Genomic DNA, 19,532 nt, shown 5'->3' with positions numbered 1-19,532 from the left:
TTGTTTGGCTTCGGGGTTGAGTTCCTTGGCTTGGGGCACTGTTTGGCATAGTGCCCTTCTTCTCCACAAGCGTAGCAAGTAATGCCTGGGCGATGTGTGAATTCCTTGTCCCTTGCATGGAAATTCTTGGTTGGGTGTGAGACGTTTGTCGTAGGTTTGTGTGTCCCACCTTTCTGAAAATCTGTCTTGCTTCGGTGGTTGCGCGCAAGAGTAGTCTGGTCTCTTTTTCGCTTGCGGAAATCCTCCAAGCTACGTCTCTCATTTTCCAGAGTAATGGCTTTGTCCACTAGTGTCTTAAAATCTGGAAAAGTGTGCACGACCAGTTGGCATTTAAGCGCGGGCGCCAGACCGTCTAGGAATTTCTCCATCTTCTTGCTTTCAGTCATACGTTCTTCATTGGCGTAGCGAGACAATAGAGTAACTTGACCGTTGTATTCTGACACTGTCATGTTCCTTTGTTTGAGGTCATCGAATTCTCTCTTCTTGATTTTCATAATACTCTTAGGAATGTGTGCACCACGGAAACCTTCCTTGAAATCATCCCAGGTTATATCACTTTCGTTGGGGGTGCATGTGCAGAAAATTCTCCCATCATGATGCAGCTGCTCCTGTGAGATAGTGCGGGGCATATAGTACCTTCTCGGGATCTGAACATTTTGCAATAATTAATTTTCTCTCCATATCTCGAAGCCAATCCTCGGCTTCAAGAGGCTTGTCAGTATGAGAAAATGTTTGGGGACGTGTCTTCTATAGCTCAGATAACTTGGAATGCTGCTGATACTGTCCATGGTGATTTCCCATGCTGATGACTTGGTTCATCATTTCCCGATGTTGTTGCTGACTCTGCTCATAAAGGCGACACATTTGTGAAAGTGCTGATTCACTGCCCTGTTGGCTTGACTGTCCCTGTGTGAACTTGTTGCTGGGTTGTGTATCATAATTTTCCTCTGGTGGAGTTGGCATGGAGCGAGTCCAAGGACGAGACATTTTTCACTCTGGGGATATATTTTGTAAAACCCATAAGAAAAGCGAAAAGGGGTCGCAAAAATAATTCCATAAATGCACAAAGCTGGCAAATAAATTGAATAACCAAGCTTACTTAAAAAAACAAATCGATTTGCGCACGGAGAAGGACTGCTCATTACATATCTTACACGCGGGCGGTAATTATACAATACATCACTCAGGATATGCGTACATAATCCTGACATGTTATTTAGGCTAGTGCACTCCTTCAGATCCTACATGATGCGCAAACAGGCTACTTCTCACAACCTATGTACATATAAACATATCGTACAAAGCGGTACATTGCATGGCGGCTAAGCGTACTCAGGCGGAGATGTTGACGATCTCCTTTGCCCTGCCGAGGGTGAGGCGTAGCGAGGCTGGGGACTCGACTTCATCCTCGCTAATAGGCTCCATACGTGTAGTGTTGCGCCGAGTAGATGGAGCGGGTGCCAGGGGTGGAACAACACGAACAGGAGTGGGCGCGAAGGGTGGTGCAGTGCGCGCTGGAGTGGGCGCAATGACTTGGTTGAACTCTTCGGTAGAAGGCAGGTGACGAGTAGGTGCATAAAATGCTGAGGACGAGACAAAAGTCAGTGGCGGTGCGGTGGGTAGGAGTTCCCTCCTGTTGGCGGCACAGCCATGGACTGAGTCCATGCGGGCAGCCACGAAGTCGTCCACCAGGTTGTCGAAGGCTGCCTCCAGGGCCCGGAGATACTCAACAAGCATCTCAAAAGCCTCGTCTCATTCTCCTCTGGGGCAGGAGAATGCGTAGTGACAGGTGTAAGGCACATGGCATGGAAGATAACGGTAATGACGAGTCTTCATCACGGGAAGGACATCCCTGAGACGAGCTATCGCCTCGCGGGCTGCCATCTGCATAGCATGCCTCTCCGTAGGCATGGCTCTTCCCAAGAACCGGAAGCGGCGTAACTCACCACGCCCTCCCTTGAACTGCACCGCGGCCTGGTGCATGGTCAGACAGTCGTTGACTTTGTGCTGGCAGAGTGTGAAGACTGGGCGCACAGATGGCCCTATCGCGACCTGAACGATGAAGGAGAGAAGCTTGACGAACCCATCGGGCACGTTGGCGAAGGTCTGAGACTCGCAGCTGTTGTCGGCCATCTACAAAAGTAGGCAAAAATTCGGAATGGTCAGATCATAAATTTATGCTGACTGTCAGAAAATGACTACAATTGCAAAAATGTGATTTAGCTCTAGCATGCTAATAACCAATTAGCGATCGCACCTAGTGGCTTCCTACAGTCAGCCTGGCTCTGGTACCAAGCTTGTCACGACCGGTTTTCCAATAAAAATATTTATTGAGAAACCAATCTTTTGAGTCCAGTATGAGAAAAATCCTCCTTACCGGTAGACAAATTCTTGATACAATAAGCCAGTAGCATAAAATATATTACAGGGTCGAGCTACGGTTGCTCAATCAAATTATTACAAGCACGCCAATAATTATACATAATGGCGGACATGGCACAGTGGTGTGGAGGCATACTACTGACTCGAGGATAGGGTGGTGGTGGAAAAACACAGCGGGGAGTGAGATACATGACTCTAAAACTGGCATCTCATCCAGCGTCGAGGTGAGGCTCGATGAATTTATTTGGTAGCGGAAGCGGATATAATATAGTGACCAAATCCAGGGTCGTACGAGACTGACTGGGATTCCTCTAGGCGTCGGACTCGCTATCAAATTCTTCATCCATGAGATCGCCTTTGTCAGCATCTGGCCAAATCAACAAGCCAGGTGAGTACTTTGAAAGTACTCGCAAGACAGTTCGGACGTAAGATATAACAAATGCATGCATGGATGCGTCATGACTGATTTACCAATGCACATTCAAAATTTAGCAAGCAAGGTAAGTAAAAAGGGAGTCGGCGGTAGTCCGCCCGGAAACCCAACAGAATAACTGTAAACCCAATCGGGTGTCTGAAGCGACACCTCGATAGGAAGATAAATAAATAAAGCACGCCGCAGTCGGGCGTCTAGGCGACACCACATAAAGGGCTTTAAAAGAAATGCCACAGTCGGGCGTCTGAGCGACATCACATAAAGGGCTTTAAAAGAAATGCCACAGTCAGGCGTCTGAGCGACGCCACATAAAGGGCTTTAAAAGAAATGCCACAGTCGGGCGTCTGAGCGACGCCACATAAAGGGCTTTAAAAGAAATGCCACAGTCGGGCGTCTGAGCGACGCCACATAAAGGGCTTTAAAAGAAATGCCACAGTCGGGCGTCTGAGCGACGTCGCAGAAAGGGCTTTTATTAAAAGTAAAATATAACAATGCCACAGTCGGACGTCTGAGCGACATCGCAGAAAGGGCTTTTTTATTGAAAGTAAATAATACTCATAATAAATATTCAATTCATGAAAATAAACGGGTTAGTCCATCCACAGGAATAAACATTTAACCGGACTTAGCACTCATGTGATTCACCGGAGTCTCTGTCATCAAAACTGACATTTGTCAGGATAAGATAATACCGAACTTGGACATGGAATAGATGATTCAAAGGAATATATGACTCTGCAGAGTTTGTACGAAAATCTTTCCCACAGCCAACGGATTTCCGTAGTCACGAAGGACTAGTTCCGTTTACGGTATTTCGGAAGAAAACACAGCTAACCAGTACACACCCATCCTACCTCTTGATGCCAGGAATCACCCTAGACATCATCCAAGAAAAACTTTTGAGACGGGGAGATCACAATCTCGAATAGCATGGGATCAAATTTATATACGCGCGCTCTAAGGGGTGCCCCCCTCTCGGTCCCAACCGGAAACACCCATGCCCCCTGACCGGATGACTGGCTTTAATCCAGGGCCATGGAACCATCATCACGGCCTCTCCTTTTGGTGTGTACCAAGAAAGCGGTTTGCAACTTACTAAGCCATATTCCTTGCGGAAAACATGTAGTAGTACAGGGAAGGAAAAGTGGAAGGAACTGGATCGATACGGGTTGACACTGACGTCATATAGTCTGGCGTAAGACTGGCATGCTACAACACTGCCATCTTACCCATCCTCATGCCAACACATGGCCATGCATACTCACATCCATCCACTTATGGATTTTCGAAACTCACTTGCCTCATCGTTGCATGTAACATGACATTCGTCGGTATGTTCATCAACATGCCATGAAACTACTTAAAGCAAACATGCCAAAACAATCATCATATCAAAAGTTCGAACATGCTTGCCTGGTTCAGAGTAGTCGGAGCCTAGCTCGGTGAAGTTTGTGGTCCCGTCACCTCCTTCGGTATCTACGGTATAAAGAAAATATACGCGCTATCGTGAATACCGTGAGGTGCACAAAATTATTCCAAATATTTTTCAAATAAATATGATAAAAAACTAGACAGAAATTTGAAGAGGACAGAAAAAGAATCACTCAAAAATTCCTTTCTGTTAAAAAGTTATAAGGGTTTTAACCCAAGGACCCATCTGTAATGAAACAGAAAACTTCCAGGGGCTAACTTATAAAAACAGAAAACGATTCGATAAAGAATACGCCGGCCCAGAGGGGTGAAGTACTTTGGCAGAAGACGCCTTCAGAAAACGGTTCGTTTAAAAAGAACTGGGAGGCTGACGGGCGGGTCCCACCCGTCAGGTTTGAATATTCAAACGGGGCGGCAGAACTCGACGGTGCCCGAGAGCCGCGGTGGTCGCCGACGGCGATCCACGGCGAGGCAGGGTGATCGGGGGTTACCTTCGTGATCAGTGCACCCTTCCGCGTCTGTGGGTGGTGGTGGTGCTCGCCGTTGAGTACCACGTCGACGGCGGCCCTTGCTCCGGCGGACGGTGGCTCGGGTGGAGATGGATCTCGTCGGGGAGGGCTGCGAAGGCCAAATTGGAGTGGGGGTTAGCTCTCTGGTTGCTCGAGGAGGGTACTGACGAAGTTTGGGCTCCGGGGACGGCCTCACCGGAGCGAATCGAGACGGAGGCCGAGGCGGAACGGGGCGGCCGGAGTCGGGGGAGGAGACCTCCTCGAGGTCCTCCTAGTGGCCTGGCGGGGCTTTGGTGAGGTGCAGTGGTGGTGCGTGCTCGAGGGTGAGCTCCGGGTCCCCTTTTATAGGCGATCCGAGGCGGTGGCCGAGAACGGAGTTCTCCGGCGATGGATTACGGCGGTACAGTTCTTGGTCGGGAAGGTTCAGAGGTTGAGCGTCGTCGTGGATGTTCCCTGGTTCCATTTAGGTGCTAACCTCAGCGGGATTTGGTTGCTTAGGGGGAGCTCGACGGAACGGGGCGGCGCGGGCCCGTCGGCGGCAGAGAGCGTGCCCAGTGCTTGCCGGGCCACGGCGACGGTGCAACGGGGTGTGCTGGCGTGCATGAGGCCACGCGGAGCTACCAGGAGGATTGGGCGGCGCCGAACGGCGTTGAGCCGCCGTTCTGCTCCCTGTCGGCCGCTACGGTGGTTCGGCCGCCGCAAGACACGTCGACGCAGGCGGGCCAGGGTGCCACCGACGCCAGGAAGGCGCCAAGCGCGCGTGTGGAGCTCCGGACAAGCAGGCCAGGCGGCGAGCAACGTGCCAAGGGCACTGTGGCCGCGTGACTGAAATCTGACGAAGAGAAACGACACTGAACCCTGAAGTCTCTTTGAATTTTCTGAATGTGCATAGGAACAGTGCAGCTCAGGTGTTCGACAGAATGATTTTGGTATGAGGGAGGCTCTGCTTGAGCTGATTTTTCGTGGAGTGGCCTCTCATTGCACCAGGAGACTGCCTGAATTTTTGTGGAATTTTTGGAGAAGTGTAGATATGAATTTCACCAAATTTGGCAAATCTGGTCCAAACTTGCAGAGAGTAAAATTTGAAAATTTTAAAAAGAAGAAGAGTGGATCAAGATGGTTCTAGGTTGTGGGTACTAAGGACTATCCAGGGGAGTTGGTTTGGGCTCAAGGATCAAAGGCATTAGGGTACTTGCTTTGAAAATCACTCAAGCTCAAAATAATTGGCAGAAATGATTTGAGAGATAAAATAATTGAAATAAAATCCAAAACTTGTTTGGACTTGTTGAGACAGAGAATTTAGATTGTTCAAAGGTGGAGAGAAGGATTTTGAGAAGATTTACTATAGGGGACATGGTAAAACCATGGGTGGTTTTCAAGATAAGAAAAACCTCAAAATTCACAGAGTTCTTTTTATAAGAAAAAAGGATAATTTCCAAAAATATACTTTGAGAAAGGAACCATCAGAGAAAGAGTTTTAAATGATCAAACACCATAGTTTGAAGAAGATACAAAAATAAAAATCCTTGCCAAGGAAGTTTTTTTTAAGAGGAAGGTTTTCTGGAAAAAATTTAAATGGCCTCTTTTCAAAAACCAACAAAGTTTTTGCTGAAAAACCAAATAAAAATTTTGGAGTGTCACACGTCACCCAAGCCCGCCGTCGACCGATCCGCCGTCGCCGGGAGTCCGCACGCTGCCAAGAGTCCCACGCCCATGAATCTGGGCACCGTGCACCATCGTGAGTCCGCCGCCTCCGGATCCGCCACACCGTCGGGAGGGCCGCAACCGTGGATCAGGGCGCCCACGCCGCCGCAGATCCGGGAACGGGAGGAGAGACCATCCGCCGCCGCCGTCACATGCACGGGCTTTGCCCGGCGCCGACCATAGGTAGCGGCGGAGGGGAGAAGGGCGCTGGAGAGACTAGGCGGTGGCGGCTGAGCCCATCCGAGTAGCACGCGGGGGAGGCGACGCGAGAGGGAATCCAAAGGAGAAGTTCATGATCTGTCAAGCTCTAAAGAGAATCCCTGATCGATCCAGTGCAGAGATTAAGTTTTAGATTTTGGGAGAGAGCAACATAATTGTTTTGATCACTGCAACTAAACGAAAATAAAGTAAAGTTACCAAAGCACATTACAAATTATTTCTCTATTTCAATTTTTTTTAGTATTAAGATAACATTTTTACCCCCAAAAACATGGTACTCGTTGGATTGTTTTAGGTTGCATACTCCTGTGTACTTGCGTCCAAGTACCATTCAATATCATCCATCAGATTAGAGTGTCCACGAAAAAAAAAGATTAGATTAACAGTGCCCCCTCAGAGAAATTGGAATGATACAGGGAACACGTGTTTTGACACTCAGCTTACAGGCAGGCAGATACTATCTTCATCCTGATTTATTAGTCCTTCTCATATTTAGAGTCATATTTTAACCATGATTTTAACTGATAAAATATAAGTTATATGTAGCCAAAATAATATCACCAGAAACTATGTTCAAATACAAATCCAAGGATATAATTTTTTCATAACATGCATTAAAAAATTTGTTCGTTAAATTTATGATTAAAATTTGACATGAAATAAGAAAGGGGGCCAATAAACCGAGACGGAGATAATGCATGGCAACGTGTGATCTTTATGTAGTGGTATGGCCCTGCCCGAGGATAACACACACAAATCGAGATGTTTAACAGTAATCATGAAAGGTTCACATTTATTTAAGACTGCCATAGAGAAGCTCATTATTTATTACAGTCCAGGACGGAATTACATGGCTCACTACGGCATTCCTTATATTTACTCGCTCGGTCCCTCTAGCTAGTTAGGAATAGGAAGGTGCATGAACCGTTGCATGTATGTATACGAATGCATGTTTGTAAGGGACGAGAGACTATATGTATGCATGTATGTACTGCGAAGACATGCATCACAGCTACTAGTATGGTTTCTGTCCAATGATATTCCCGCGGGGCTCGTAGTTGCAGGTGATGAAGACGCCGAGGTTGTTGTTGCAGACGACGCGAGCGCAGCCGATGCTGGTGGACGCGCGCCATACCACCTGCGTGTAGTGCCCGCACACCTTCCCCGCCGCGCAGGTGTTGGAGCCATAGTCGTAGTCCTGCTTCTCGCCCACCCACGCGTTCACCGCGTCCGCCGCCTTCCAGTCCGCGCCGGCCGACCCCCAGAAGATGTTCTCCCCGTACGGCCCGCCCGAGTGCTGGAGCTTGCAGTCGTTGATCCTCTGGTTGGCGTAGCTCTGGGCGAACCCCTGCAGCTTCGTGCTCCAGCTCACCGCGCCCACGCCGACGGTGGCGCGGGCTGCGTTGTGCGGTGAAACGTAGTCCTGCGGCGTATTCTGCGCCTCGGAAGGATTAACCATGGCGGCTGCCATGGCTAGGGCGAGCAAGATGGCTAGCTTGGGCGTCTGCATTCTGGGTTCGGTGTTCTAAATGATTTCTTTGTGCCTGCACTAGATAGCTTTGCTTCTGCTGTACGTCTAGCTTGAGTATGGAGGTGCTTTTATAGTGGATTTGTGCGAGAAATTTCTGCAGTTTGCCTGGAAAGTCTAGTACCGTGTACCGTGGCAAGGAATTTTTACTTGGAGTGGCAAGGAATTCCACGAACAAGACATATGCATGAGGCAACACGATCAAGTCTGTCATTTGGATCTTGTTGCGAATGGTGATATCTAGTCCAGTCAACACATGGTTAATCTATACGCATGGTTCCAGTAGGGCATGCATACTTGGACCATTCCATTGTTTGGCCTGAAAGTTGTTAGACCGCGCGCTGGAGATCGTGTACTGCGGGTGCTAAAAGAATGTACGTATATATTGCTGGATTTTTCTATGCCCACGACACTTTTTGGTAGGAAGTTGTGACACACGGGGGTTTTTCTGTGGAAAATGGGACGCTAGCCTGCAATGAGCCAATAATATAGTTAATTGCCCGTGAGTTGCAAGGGAAGCGTACACATATTGTAATGATCTTTTATCTAAGCTCGATGATACTTTCTGTATGTAATTGAGGGGTAGTCGAACTATGTGTGTCCTGGACTGATGTGATCGGTGCTCTGATTTTTCTACTCAGATTTGATTGAAGAAGAATTCTCTCTCAGGCATTAGGAACATTAAGTTAGACCACATTTTGAATGTTGTACATTGATCTGGAACCGAGATTTTGGAGCAGATATGTCGCAAAATGGAGGAGGATTATTTGCAGCGCCAAGGAACAAGATGAGCTAGCGAGCTTTCCAGGTTGATTACAGAGATATCTTAATTTTATGAGTTTATACTAGTAAACATGCCCGTGTGTTGTAACGGGAGGAAAAAAATGTCACTATTTCAAATAGCATGGCTCAAGACGCACACTATTTCAACATGACGGGGAAGCACTTAATAGCATAAACATTGAATATGAAATATTGCTAAAGTTTAATTTCCCAATTCAACTTGCATGGAACGGAGCATGCACTCTAAATTACTAAAAGATAAATAGTAATAGTTTAATAGTGCCAGAAATAATTACAGATATACATGCGTTGTCTTTAAAATGGATTGATAGGTTATAGAGTATGTGCACGTAAGTGTCAGTACTCCTTCAAAATTAATTACAAAAATATAGTGCTAGGAGGATTTTTTTTAGCATATAATTCTATTCTTGGTGCACAAAAATGGAGATTTTAGTATACAAAATTACATTTAGTGACATCTCTAACAAATTTTTCTCGCATTTTGAACCCCTACGTTGTTGCTACAATTTTAAATTAAAGAAATGATTGAGGCTAATAGTTGTTTTAGGTGGCTCCATGTTAAATTTTTTTGAGTAATATTAAAAATTATTTTGTCACTCTGAGTTTATTTAAGTTCTTAAAATGGAGTCTGATTTTTTTACATGTTCTTCCTTGGTCATTGTACCTGAAATATCACTATGTTGTGAAAAAAACATTCAAATGTCTAGTTATTGTTTTCATGTAGAGAAATACATGTTTTGAATGTTTGAACCTAATTTTATTTCCCGGAAAGGGAAAATATATTCAAAGGCCAGTTAATTTTCTCACAAAGAACATGTAGATTGCATGTTTGAGGCAATTTTTGTAAGCACGGTGTACAGCTAAGTGAGTCCGTGAGTGTACCATCACAAAGCTATAATTTTTGCGTGTGTGTGTGTGTGTATGCCTATATCATTATATGGGTTGACCATAGTAGAAAACCGTACATGTTAGGACGTAGGCCTAGTTCCATGCAACGGCCCATGCGGAGGGATGGAAAATAATCCGATCGAGAGATCCGTCACCCCCTCAACTAAAAAACAAGGAGGTGAGCGAACAGGCAAGGTTACCCCCCCCCCCCCCCCCCCCCCCCTCTTGATATATAGGATAGGAAAATAAGAAGGAAAAGAAAAACAAGTGGGAAAGAAATCTCATCCATCAATTTTGATGTTAACGTAAAATTAATGAATCTAAAAGGATGACGTATGGAGAACTATGAAAGCCTATGTCCTTTATTATTAGATAAAGATAAAGATATATGCAAAAGACCATGTGAATTTTACCGGCTTAATTGCTACTAGCGGCCTTGTGCACAAGTGGCCGCACACTCTGACCTACTAGGTGTGCTGGCTAGCATGTCTTCCTACACCCCTTTATCCCCCTTCTCAAATTCCTAAAAGAAATATGCCCTAGAGGCAATAGCAAAATTGTTATTTATATTTCCTTATATCATGATAAATGTTTATTATTCATGCTAGAATTGTATTAACCGGAAACTTAGTACATGTGTGAATACATAGACAAACAGAGTGTCCCTAGTATGCCTCTACTTGACTAGCTCTTTAATCAAAGATGGTTAAATTTCCTGACCATAGACATGTGTTGTCATTTGATGAACGGGATCACATCATTAGAGAATGATGTGATGGACAATACCCATCCGTTAGCTTAGCATTATGATCGTTTAGTTTTATTGCTATTTCTTTCTTCATGACTTATACATATTCCTCTAACTATGAGATTATGCAACTTCCGAATACCGGAGGAACACCTTGTGTGCTATCAAACGTCACAACGTAACTGGGTGATTATAAAGATGCTCTATAGGTGTTTACGATGGTGTTCATTGAGTTGGCATAGATCGAGATTAGGATTTGTCACTCCGTGTATCGGAGAGGTATCTTTGGGCCCTCTCGGTAACGCACATCACTATAAGCCTTACAAGCAATGTGACTAATGAGTTAGTTACAGGATGATGCATTACGGAACGAATAAAGAGACTTGCCGGTAACGAGATTGAACTAGGTATGATGATACCGACGATCAAATCTCGGGCAAGTAACATACCGACGACAAAGGGAATAATGTATGTTGTTATGCGGTTTGACCGATAAAGATCTTCATAGAATATGTAGGAGCCAATATGAGTATCCAGGTTCCGCTATTGGTTATTGACCGGAGATGTGTCTCGGCCATGTCTACATAGTTCTCGAACCCGTAGGGTCCGCACGCTTAACGTTCGATGACGATTTATATTATGAGTTATGTGATTTGATGACCGAAGTTAGTTCGGAGTCCCGGATGAGATCACGGACATGACGAGGAGTCTCGAAATGGTCGAGAGGTAAAGATTCATATATTGGAAGGTTATATTCGGACATCAGAATGGTTTCGAGTGATTCAGATATTTTACCGGAGTACCGAGGGGTTACCGGAACCCCCGGGGAAAGTATTGGGCCTATTGAGCCATATTGGAGGAGAGGAGGAAGCCCGCGTGGGGAGGCGCACGCCCCCCTCTTGCCCAAACCGAATTGGACTAGGGGAGGGGGGAGGCCCCCCTCTTTCCTTCTCCCTCTCTCTCCCTTCCCCTTTTCCTCTCCGGTGGAAGGAAGGAGGGGGGGGCGAATCCTACTTGGACTAGGAGTCCAAGTAGGACTCCCCCCATGCCACCCCCCCCCTTGGCCCGCCCCCTCCCCCTCCCCCTTTATATACGGAGGCGGAGGGGGCACCCCAAAGGCACAACAAACAATCTCTTAGTCGTGTGCGGTGTCCCCCTCCACAGTTTAACACCTCGGTCATATCGTTGTAGTGCTTAGGTGAAGCATTGCGCCGGTAACTTCATCATCATCGTTGTCACGCCGTCGTGCTGACGGAACTCTCCCTCATCCTCAACTGGATCAAGAACTCGAGGGACGTCATCGTGCTGAACGTGTGCTGAACACGGAGGTGCCGTATGTTTAGTACTTGGATCAGTTGGATGGTGAAGACGTTCGACTACATCAACCGTGTTACTAAATGCTTACGCTTTCGGTCTACGAGGACACGTGGACACACTCTCCCCTCTCGTTGCTATGCATCTCCTAGTTAGATCTTGCGTGATCGTAGGAATTTTTTTGAATTACTACGTTCCCCAACAATTCCGCCCACAAGACCCATCCATTCTTAGCTACAGTGCAAGCTCTCGCGACGGGGCACTTGCCAAAGTAAATTAATTAACCAAGAAGGAACTACGTAATAAGTTGGTTCTCACATCTGAAACTAAAAGCATAAGTCTAGACTAAGATCACATGAAAAGGCGTCCCTTGCCTCCATATGTAAAGCATTGGCTACGTTTTGTTAAAAACATCGCATAAAATCGACGGGTCATAAATAGTTTCACCAACAACATCTTATATGACTTGCAACTTATATACATGTACATATATATGCAACCAATGTAGTGAGCAGTTCTCTTCGTGCTTCGCTGAGTCATTGAGTTTCACCACATAGCAAATTTCTCCTACGCTCTTTAATAGCAATAATGCAAGAAAGAAGGAATAAAAAAGAAGAGCCTAGCTTAGCTTGAGAATAGGAGATACCAGGAATGAAACACTCTAGATCAAACCAGGAAAACTTTTTCAAACAAATGATGCTTCAACCCCACACCGTTGAGCATCGCCAAAGTTTCTTTATGAGGAAGGAATGAAGTTATACATGGGAATTACGTGGACGCTAGATGATATGACGCGCTCCTCTGAGCCCGCTGTGGTTGTGTTCAACATCGATGTATTCGATGTATCTATGGGCTTGGACTGGTTGCAATTGTGTGTTTGCTTCCATGAACTTGTGTGTATGTTCTTTTCTCTTTTCATCCTGTGGCCAGTGGGTACCTGTGTGTCAAACACGAGGGAAAACACCTTTGACAGGGCTGCCATTAACATCCCATTTTTTTCATGGAAAAGAAATCAATTAGCAGGCTAAAATATAAAAACTTACATACAATCAGACATGTAAATATGTTCATCTCATATTTAAAAAGTATTTTCCATTTTATTTTAATAACCTTAATGTATTTAAAAAATATTTGTCGTATGTTGAAAAATGTTTGTCCTGTAGATGAAATATGTTCAATGTATTTTTCAAAATATTCATCTTGTGTCTTAAAATGTCCATCGTGTATTAAAAATGTTTGCCATGTTTTAAAAAGAATGTTCATCGTATATTTGAAAAATGTATACCAAAACGTATTTATTAATAAAAACAAAAATACCGTTGTAACAAAATAAAAAGAGGAAAACCAGAAGAAAACACTCAAAAGGAGAAACTAAAAAAATAAAAGAAAACCAGAATAAAACCAAAGCTTGGGCCAAAGAATATAGATTTATGGAAACACAAACAAAAAAAGGGTCAAAAAATCAACAAACACGATAGAAATTTTCAATGAAATGGGCAGACCGAGAGCATAGGCTGCGTTCGGTGAAACTTCGTCAAATAGGACTTTTTAGGAAAACTGTCAGAACGGGTGTAATGATTTCGGCGAACACGAGGCACCGGTCTATCGGCCCAAAGTTTGGCCGGTCGCACCGCGTATGTCCTATACAAAGCTCCCAAGCCGTCAAATGAGGACACGGTTGCAGCACATCTGTCGCAGCTCGCCGCTACCACATTCCCAGCTGTTGCAGTGACCGTAGTAACTCGCACCAGATCTTTCATCGTGGTATGCAGCTTTTCTCCTTGTCCGACGAATGGCCGATTGTAGCATCTCCGCTATCCAGTTCCAGCAACGACAATTGCCAGTTGCAGCAACTTTGCAACAGCGCATAGGCAGCCTGCCGGCTTCGTTAGTACACGGTTCCAGCTTCGTCAACCCATGGTTGCATTTCTGTGGCGCTTTGTAGCAACCCGTCCACAGATGTTTGATGTCCCCATTGCAGCACCTAGGTTGCCAGTTCCAGCAATTTCGCTCACCAGTTGCAGCATCCTGGACTCGCCCCATCCCCTGTCTTAGCTTCACCAGTAGCCGGCCCCAGCAAGCCCACACCCTGGATGCAGCTTTTCTATGTCGCCATAGTAGCTTCCCGCGTCGCCGGTACCAGCACCGCTCTGCGCTGTAGCAGCTTTTGCACGCTCCGGCTGCAGCTTCTCACATTGCCGGTTCAGACATTGTCATGCGCGCATTGCAGCATCTGCGTGCACCGGTTGCAGCTACTCGTATCGCCGTCCGAAGAGAGCTAGGACCGACGCTCACCTTTACAGCAGCGATGCCCCATTTGGCAGCACCGGCGCCCTCCCCGGCCTCTAGCAGTGTGACAAGCAGTGCCCCAATAGTAGCGCACGGACCAGAACGTGTCGTTGAATGCCTCCATATCGCCATCCGGAGAGAGCTAGGACCGACGCTCGCCTTTGCAGCACTGACGCCCCATCTCGCAGCACCGGTGCCCTCCCGGCCTGCAGCAGTGCGATGAGCAGTGCCCAAGAGTAGCGCAGGGACCAGAACGTGTCATTGAATGCATCTGTATCGCCATCCGGATAGAGCTGCGACTGACGCTCGTTGCTCGCCTTTGCAACACGATGACCCATCTCGCAGCACCGGCACCCTCCCGGCCTGCAGCAGTGCCCCAATAGTAACGCACAGACCATAATGTATCGTTGAACGCATCACCCCACCATTATTGTCATGGCGTCATCCTTCACCGAACTACTGTTTTAGGCATTCCTAATTCTGAATTCGGTTAATTTTGGACATATTGGACATGATTGGTAGTCCTTTTCTTATATGGGAAGTCTAGCCGCTTCATCAATAGATGAGAGGTGACGGCCAATTGAACAGTACACAATCGAACAATCAATCTATCACTATGTAATCTTTACCGTATCTCCTTTACCCTAGTTTTTCTTCTTCTCGTTTTTCTTGTTGCGGGGTGGCGAAACTCGAGGCCCTAGGGGCGATCGGGTCGATCTAGGGCAGTCCATAGCTGCCGCGTGTCCTGACGGGCCCCCCTTAGGCATGTGGGGATTGCTTGATGAAAGTGCAACTATCCCTAGGTGGTTTTGGTAATTCATAACAACATATAGCTCATTGAGCTAATGCTATTCCAAGATGATTATTTCAGGAAAGCTCAATGATTGGCATGGCATGGATGTGAAAGTGGAACCCTCAAAATGCTAAGGACAAAGGATTGGCTCAAGCTCAAAAGCTCAAGACTCTTCATTTTATATTTTAGTGATCCAAGATCACATTGAGTCTTTAGGAAAAGCCAATACTATCAAGGAGGGATGAGGTGTTGCTTAATGAGCCTCTTGCTTCATGTGCTTAGTGATATGCTCCAAAACCCTCAACTACTTTCCCATATCCACATTTGACCTAAACCCTAAGCCAAACTCGGTCCTACCGATTCTTCCTATCCGGCGCCACCGAGTTTCACTTGTCATTAGCCACTGCCAAACCCTAGCAATTTGGTCCTACCGATAGGGATCTTGGTCTCACCGAGATGGGGTTGCAAACTCTCTGTTTCCCTTTCGTAACTTTTCGGTCTCATCAAAAGAGCGAATCGGTCCCACCGAGATTGCAAGTAAACTCAGTGTTTCCCCTTTGTAACTTTTCGGTCTCACCGAGTTCCACTCGGTCTCACCGAAAGAGCAAATCGGTCCCACCGAGTTTGCCTGACAAACTCTCTGGTTAGCTAATTACCAAATTCGGTCTCACCGAGTTTGTGTAATCGGTCTCACCGAGATTACGTTATGCCCAAACCCTAACCATATCGGTCCTACCGAGTTGCATGTCAGTCCCACCGAAAATCTCTAACGGTCACTAGGTTTACATTTTCGGTCCGACCGAGTTTATTGATTCGGTCCCACCGAGATTGGAAAACTGTGTAACAGTTGGATTTTGTGTGGAGGCTATATATACCCCTCCACCTCCTTCTCATTCGAAGGGAGAGCCATCAAAACACACACACCATTCCAACTCATATGTTCTGAGAGAGAACCACCTACTCATGTGTTGAGACCAAGACATTCCATTCCTACCATATGAATCTTGATCTCTAGCCTTCCCAAGTTGCTTTCCACTCAAATCTTCTTTCCACTAAATCCAAATCCTATGAGAGAGAGTTGAGTGTTGGGGAGACTATCATTTGAAGCACAAGAGCAAGGAGTTCATTACCTACACACCATTTGTTACTTCTTGGAGAGTGGTGTCTCCTAGATTGGCTAGGTGTCACTTGGGAGCCTCCGACAAGATTATGGAGTTGAACCAAGGAGTTTGTAAGGGCAAGGAGATCGCCTACTTCATGAAGATCTACCGCTAGTGAGGCAAGTCCTGTGTGGGCGATGGCCATGGTGGGATAGACAAGGTTGCTTCTTCGTGGACCCTTTGTGGGTGGTTGCTTCTTCGTGGACCCTTTGTGGGTGGTTGCTTCTTCGTGGACCCTTCGTGGGTGGAGCCCTGTGTGGACTCGCGCAACCGTTACCCTTGGGTGGAGCCCTGTGTGGACTCGCGCAACCGTTACCCTTGGGTGGAGCCCTGTGTGGACTCGCGCAACCGTTACCCTTCGTGGGTTGAAGTCTCCATCAACGTGGATGTAGGATAGCACCACCTATCCGAACCACGGGAAAAACATCCGTGTCTCCAATTGCGTTTGAATTCTCCAACCCTTCCCTTTACATTCTTGCAAGTTGCATGCTTTACTTTCCGCTGCCTATATACTCTTTGCATGCTTGCTTCAATTATGTGATGATTGCTTGACTTGTCCTAAATTAGCTAAAATCTGCCAAGAACTAAAATTGGGAAAAGGTTAAGTTTTTATTTGGTCAAGTAGTCTAATCACCCCCCTCTAGACATACTTTCGATCCTACACTTGAATACTGCACTTCTGGCCGGGTCTCCTTTGATGTGAGTTGTGGTGTATCATCCCCGGTGTTGATGGTACACAATGACGTGTTCATGTGCATGAAGGAAATATGCCCTAGAGGCAATAATAAAGTTATTATTTATTTCCTTATATCATGATAAATGTTTATTGTTCATGCTAGAATTGTATTAACCAGAAACATAATACATGTGTGAATACATAGACAAACAGAGTGTCACTAGTATGCCTCTACTTGACTAGATCGTTGATCGAAGATGGTTATGTTTCCTAACAATAGACATGAGTTGTCATTTGATTAACGGGATCACATCATTAGGAGAATGATGTGATTGACTTGACCCATTCCGTTAGCTTAGCACTTGATCGTTTAGTTTGTTGCTATTGTTTTCTTCATAACTTATACATGTTCCTATGACTATGAGATTATGCAACTCCCGTTTACCGGAGGAACACTTTGTGTGCTACCAAACGTCACAACGTAACTGGGTGATTATAAAGGTTCTCTACAGGTGTCTCCGAAGGTACTTGTTGGGTTGGCGTATTTCGAGATTAGGATTTGTCACTCCGATTGTCGGAGAGGTATCTCTAGGCCCTCTCGGTAATGCACATCACTCAAGCCTTGCAAGCATTGCAACTAATAAGTTAGTTGCAGGATGGTGTATTACGGAACGAGTAAAGAGACTTGCCGGTAACGAGATTGAACTAGGTATTAAGATACCGACGATCGAATCTCAGGCAAGTAACATACCTATGACAAAGGGAACAACGTATGTTGTTATGCGGTCTGACCGATAAAGATCTTCATAGAATATGTAGGAGCCAATATGAGCATCCAGGTTCCGCTATTGGTTATTGACCGGAGACGTGTCTCGGTCATGTCTACATAGTTCTCGAACCCGTAGGGTCCGCACGCTTAAAGTTCGGTGACGATCGTAATTAGGGTTTTTGTGTTTTGATGAACCGAAGGTTGTTCGGAGTCCCGGATGTGATCACGGACATGACGAGGAGTCTCGAAATGGTCGAGACATAAAGATTGATATATTGGAAGCCTATATTTGGATATCGGAAACGTTTCGGGTGAAATCGGGATTTTACCGGAGTACCGGGGGGTTACCGGAACCCCCCCCCCAGGGGGGGGGGTTAATGGGCCTACATGGGCCCTAAGGGAGAAGAGGAGGGCCGGCCAGGGCAGGCCGCGCGCCCCCTTCCCCCCTAGTCCGAATAGGACAAGGAAGGGGGGGCGGCGCCCCCCTTTCCTCTTTCCCCCTTCCCCTTTCCTTCTCCAACAAGGCGAGAGGGGGGAGTCCTACTCCCGGTGGGAGTAGGACTCCTCCAGGCGCACCCCTAGGGCCGGCCGCACCTCCCCCTCTCCCTCCTTTATATACGGGGGCAAGGGGGCACCCCATGACACACAAGTTGATCTTCGTGATCGTTCCTTAGCCGTGTGCGGTGCCCCCTTCCACCATATTCCACCTCGGTCATATCGTAGCGGTGCTTAGGGGAAGCCCTGCGTCAGTAGAACATCATCACCGTCATCACGCCGTCGTGCTGACGAAACTCTCCCTCAACACTCGGCTGGATCGGAGCTCGAGGGACGTCACCGAGTTGAACGTGTGCAGAACTCGGAGGTGTCGTACGTTCGGTACTTGGATCGGTCGGATCGGGAAGACGTACGACTACTTCCTCTACGTTGTGTCAACGCTTCCGTTGCCGGTCTACGAGGGTACGTGGACAAAACTCTCCCCTCTCGTTGCTATGCATCACCATGATCTTGCGTGTGCGTAGGAATTTTTTTGAAATTACTACGTTCCCCAACAGTGGCATCCAAGCCTAGGTTTTATGCATTGATGTTATTTGCATGAATAGAACACAACTGAGTTGTGGGCGATATAAGTCATACTGCTTACCAGCATGTCATACTTTGGTTCGGCGGTATTGTTGGATGAAGCGGCCCGGACCGACATTACGTGTACGCTTACGCGAGACTGGTTCTACCGACGTGCTTTGCACACAAGTGGCTGACGGGTGTCAGCTTCTCCAACTTTAGTTGAACCGAGTGTGGCTACGCCCGGTACTTGCGAAGGTTAAAACAACACCAACTTGACAAACTATCGTTGTGGTTTTGATGCGTAGGTAAGAACAGTTCTTGCTAAGCCCGTAGCAGCCACATAAAACTTGCAACAACAAAGTAGAGGACGTCTAACTTGTTTTTACAGGGCATGTTGTGATGTGATATGGTCAAGTCATGATGCTAAATTTTATTGTATGAGATGATCATGTTTTGTAACCGAGTTATCGGCAACTGGCAGGAGCCATATGGTTGTCGCTTTATTGTATGCAATGCAATTGCGCTGTAATGCTTTACTTTATCACTAAGCGGTAGCGATAGTCGTGGAAGCATAAGATTGGCGAGACGACGACGATGCTACAATGGTGATCAAGGTGTCGCGCCGGTGACAATGGTGATCATGACGGTGCTTCAGAGATGGAGATCACAAGCACAAGATGATAATGGCCATATCATATCACTTATATTGATTGCATGTGATGTTTATCTTTTATGCATCTTATCTTGCTTTGATTGACGGTAGCATTATAAGATGATCTCTCACTAAATTTCAAGATAAAAGTGTTCTCCCTGAGTATGCACC

The 19,532-nt window shown here is 46.4% G+C and overlaps 1 protein-coding gene across 1 annotated transcript; it reads right to left on the bottom strand.

Annotated features, from left to right (window-relative positions):
• Positions 1–7,451: 7,451 nt before the first annotated feature.
• Positions 7,452–8,265, bottom strand: LOC125524864 (pathogenesis-related protein 1-like). The gene has a single exon (XM_048689898.1). It carries the CDS (start codon positions 8,186–8,188, stop codon positions 7,694–7,696), a length of 495 nt encoding a protein of 164 aa, XP_048545855.1. The 5' UTR covers positions 8,189–8,265; the 3' UTR covers positions 7,452–7,693.
• Positions 8,266–19,532: the final 11,267 nt, after the last annotated feature.

Source organism: Triticum urartu, chromosome 7 (assembly GCF_003073215.2).
Source record: "Triticum urartu cultivar G1812 chromosome 7, Tu2.1, whole genome shotgun sequence".
NCBI classification, from domain to species: Eukaryota; Viridiplantae; Streptophyta; class Magnoliopsida; order Poales; family Poaceae; genus Triticum; species Triticum urartu.
The sequence above is the reverse complement of the archived record's forward strand: the minus strand, read 5'-3'. Positions and strand labels throughout refer to the sequence as shown.

What these genes read in the sequence shown, in the direction of transcription:
- LOC125524864 (XM_048689898.1), bottom strand. Translation starts at nt 8,188, where the DNA reads ATGCAGACGCCCAAGCTAGCCATCTTGCTCGCCCTAGCCATGGCAGCC.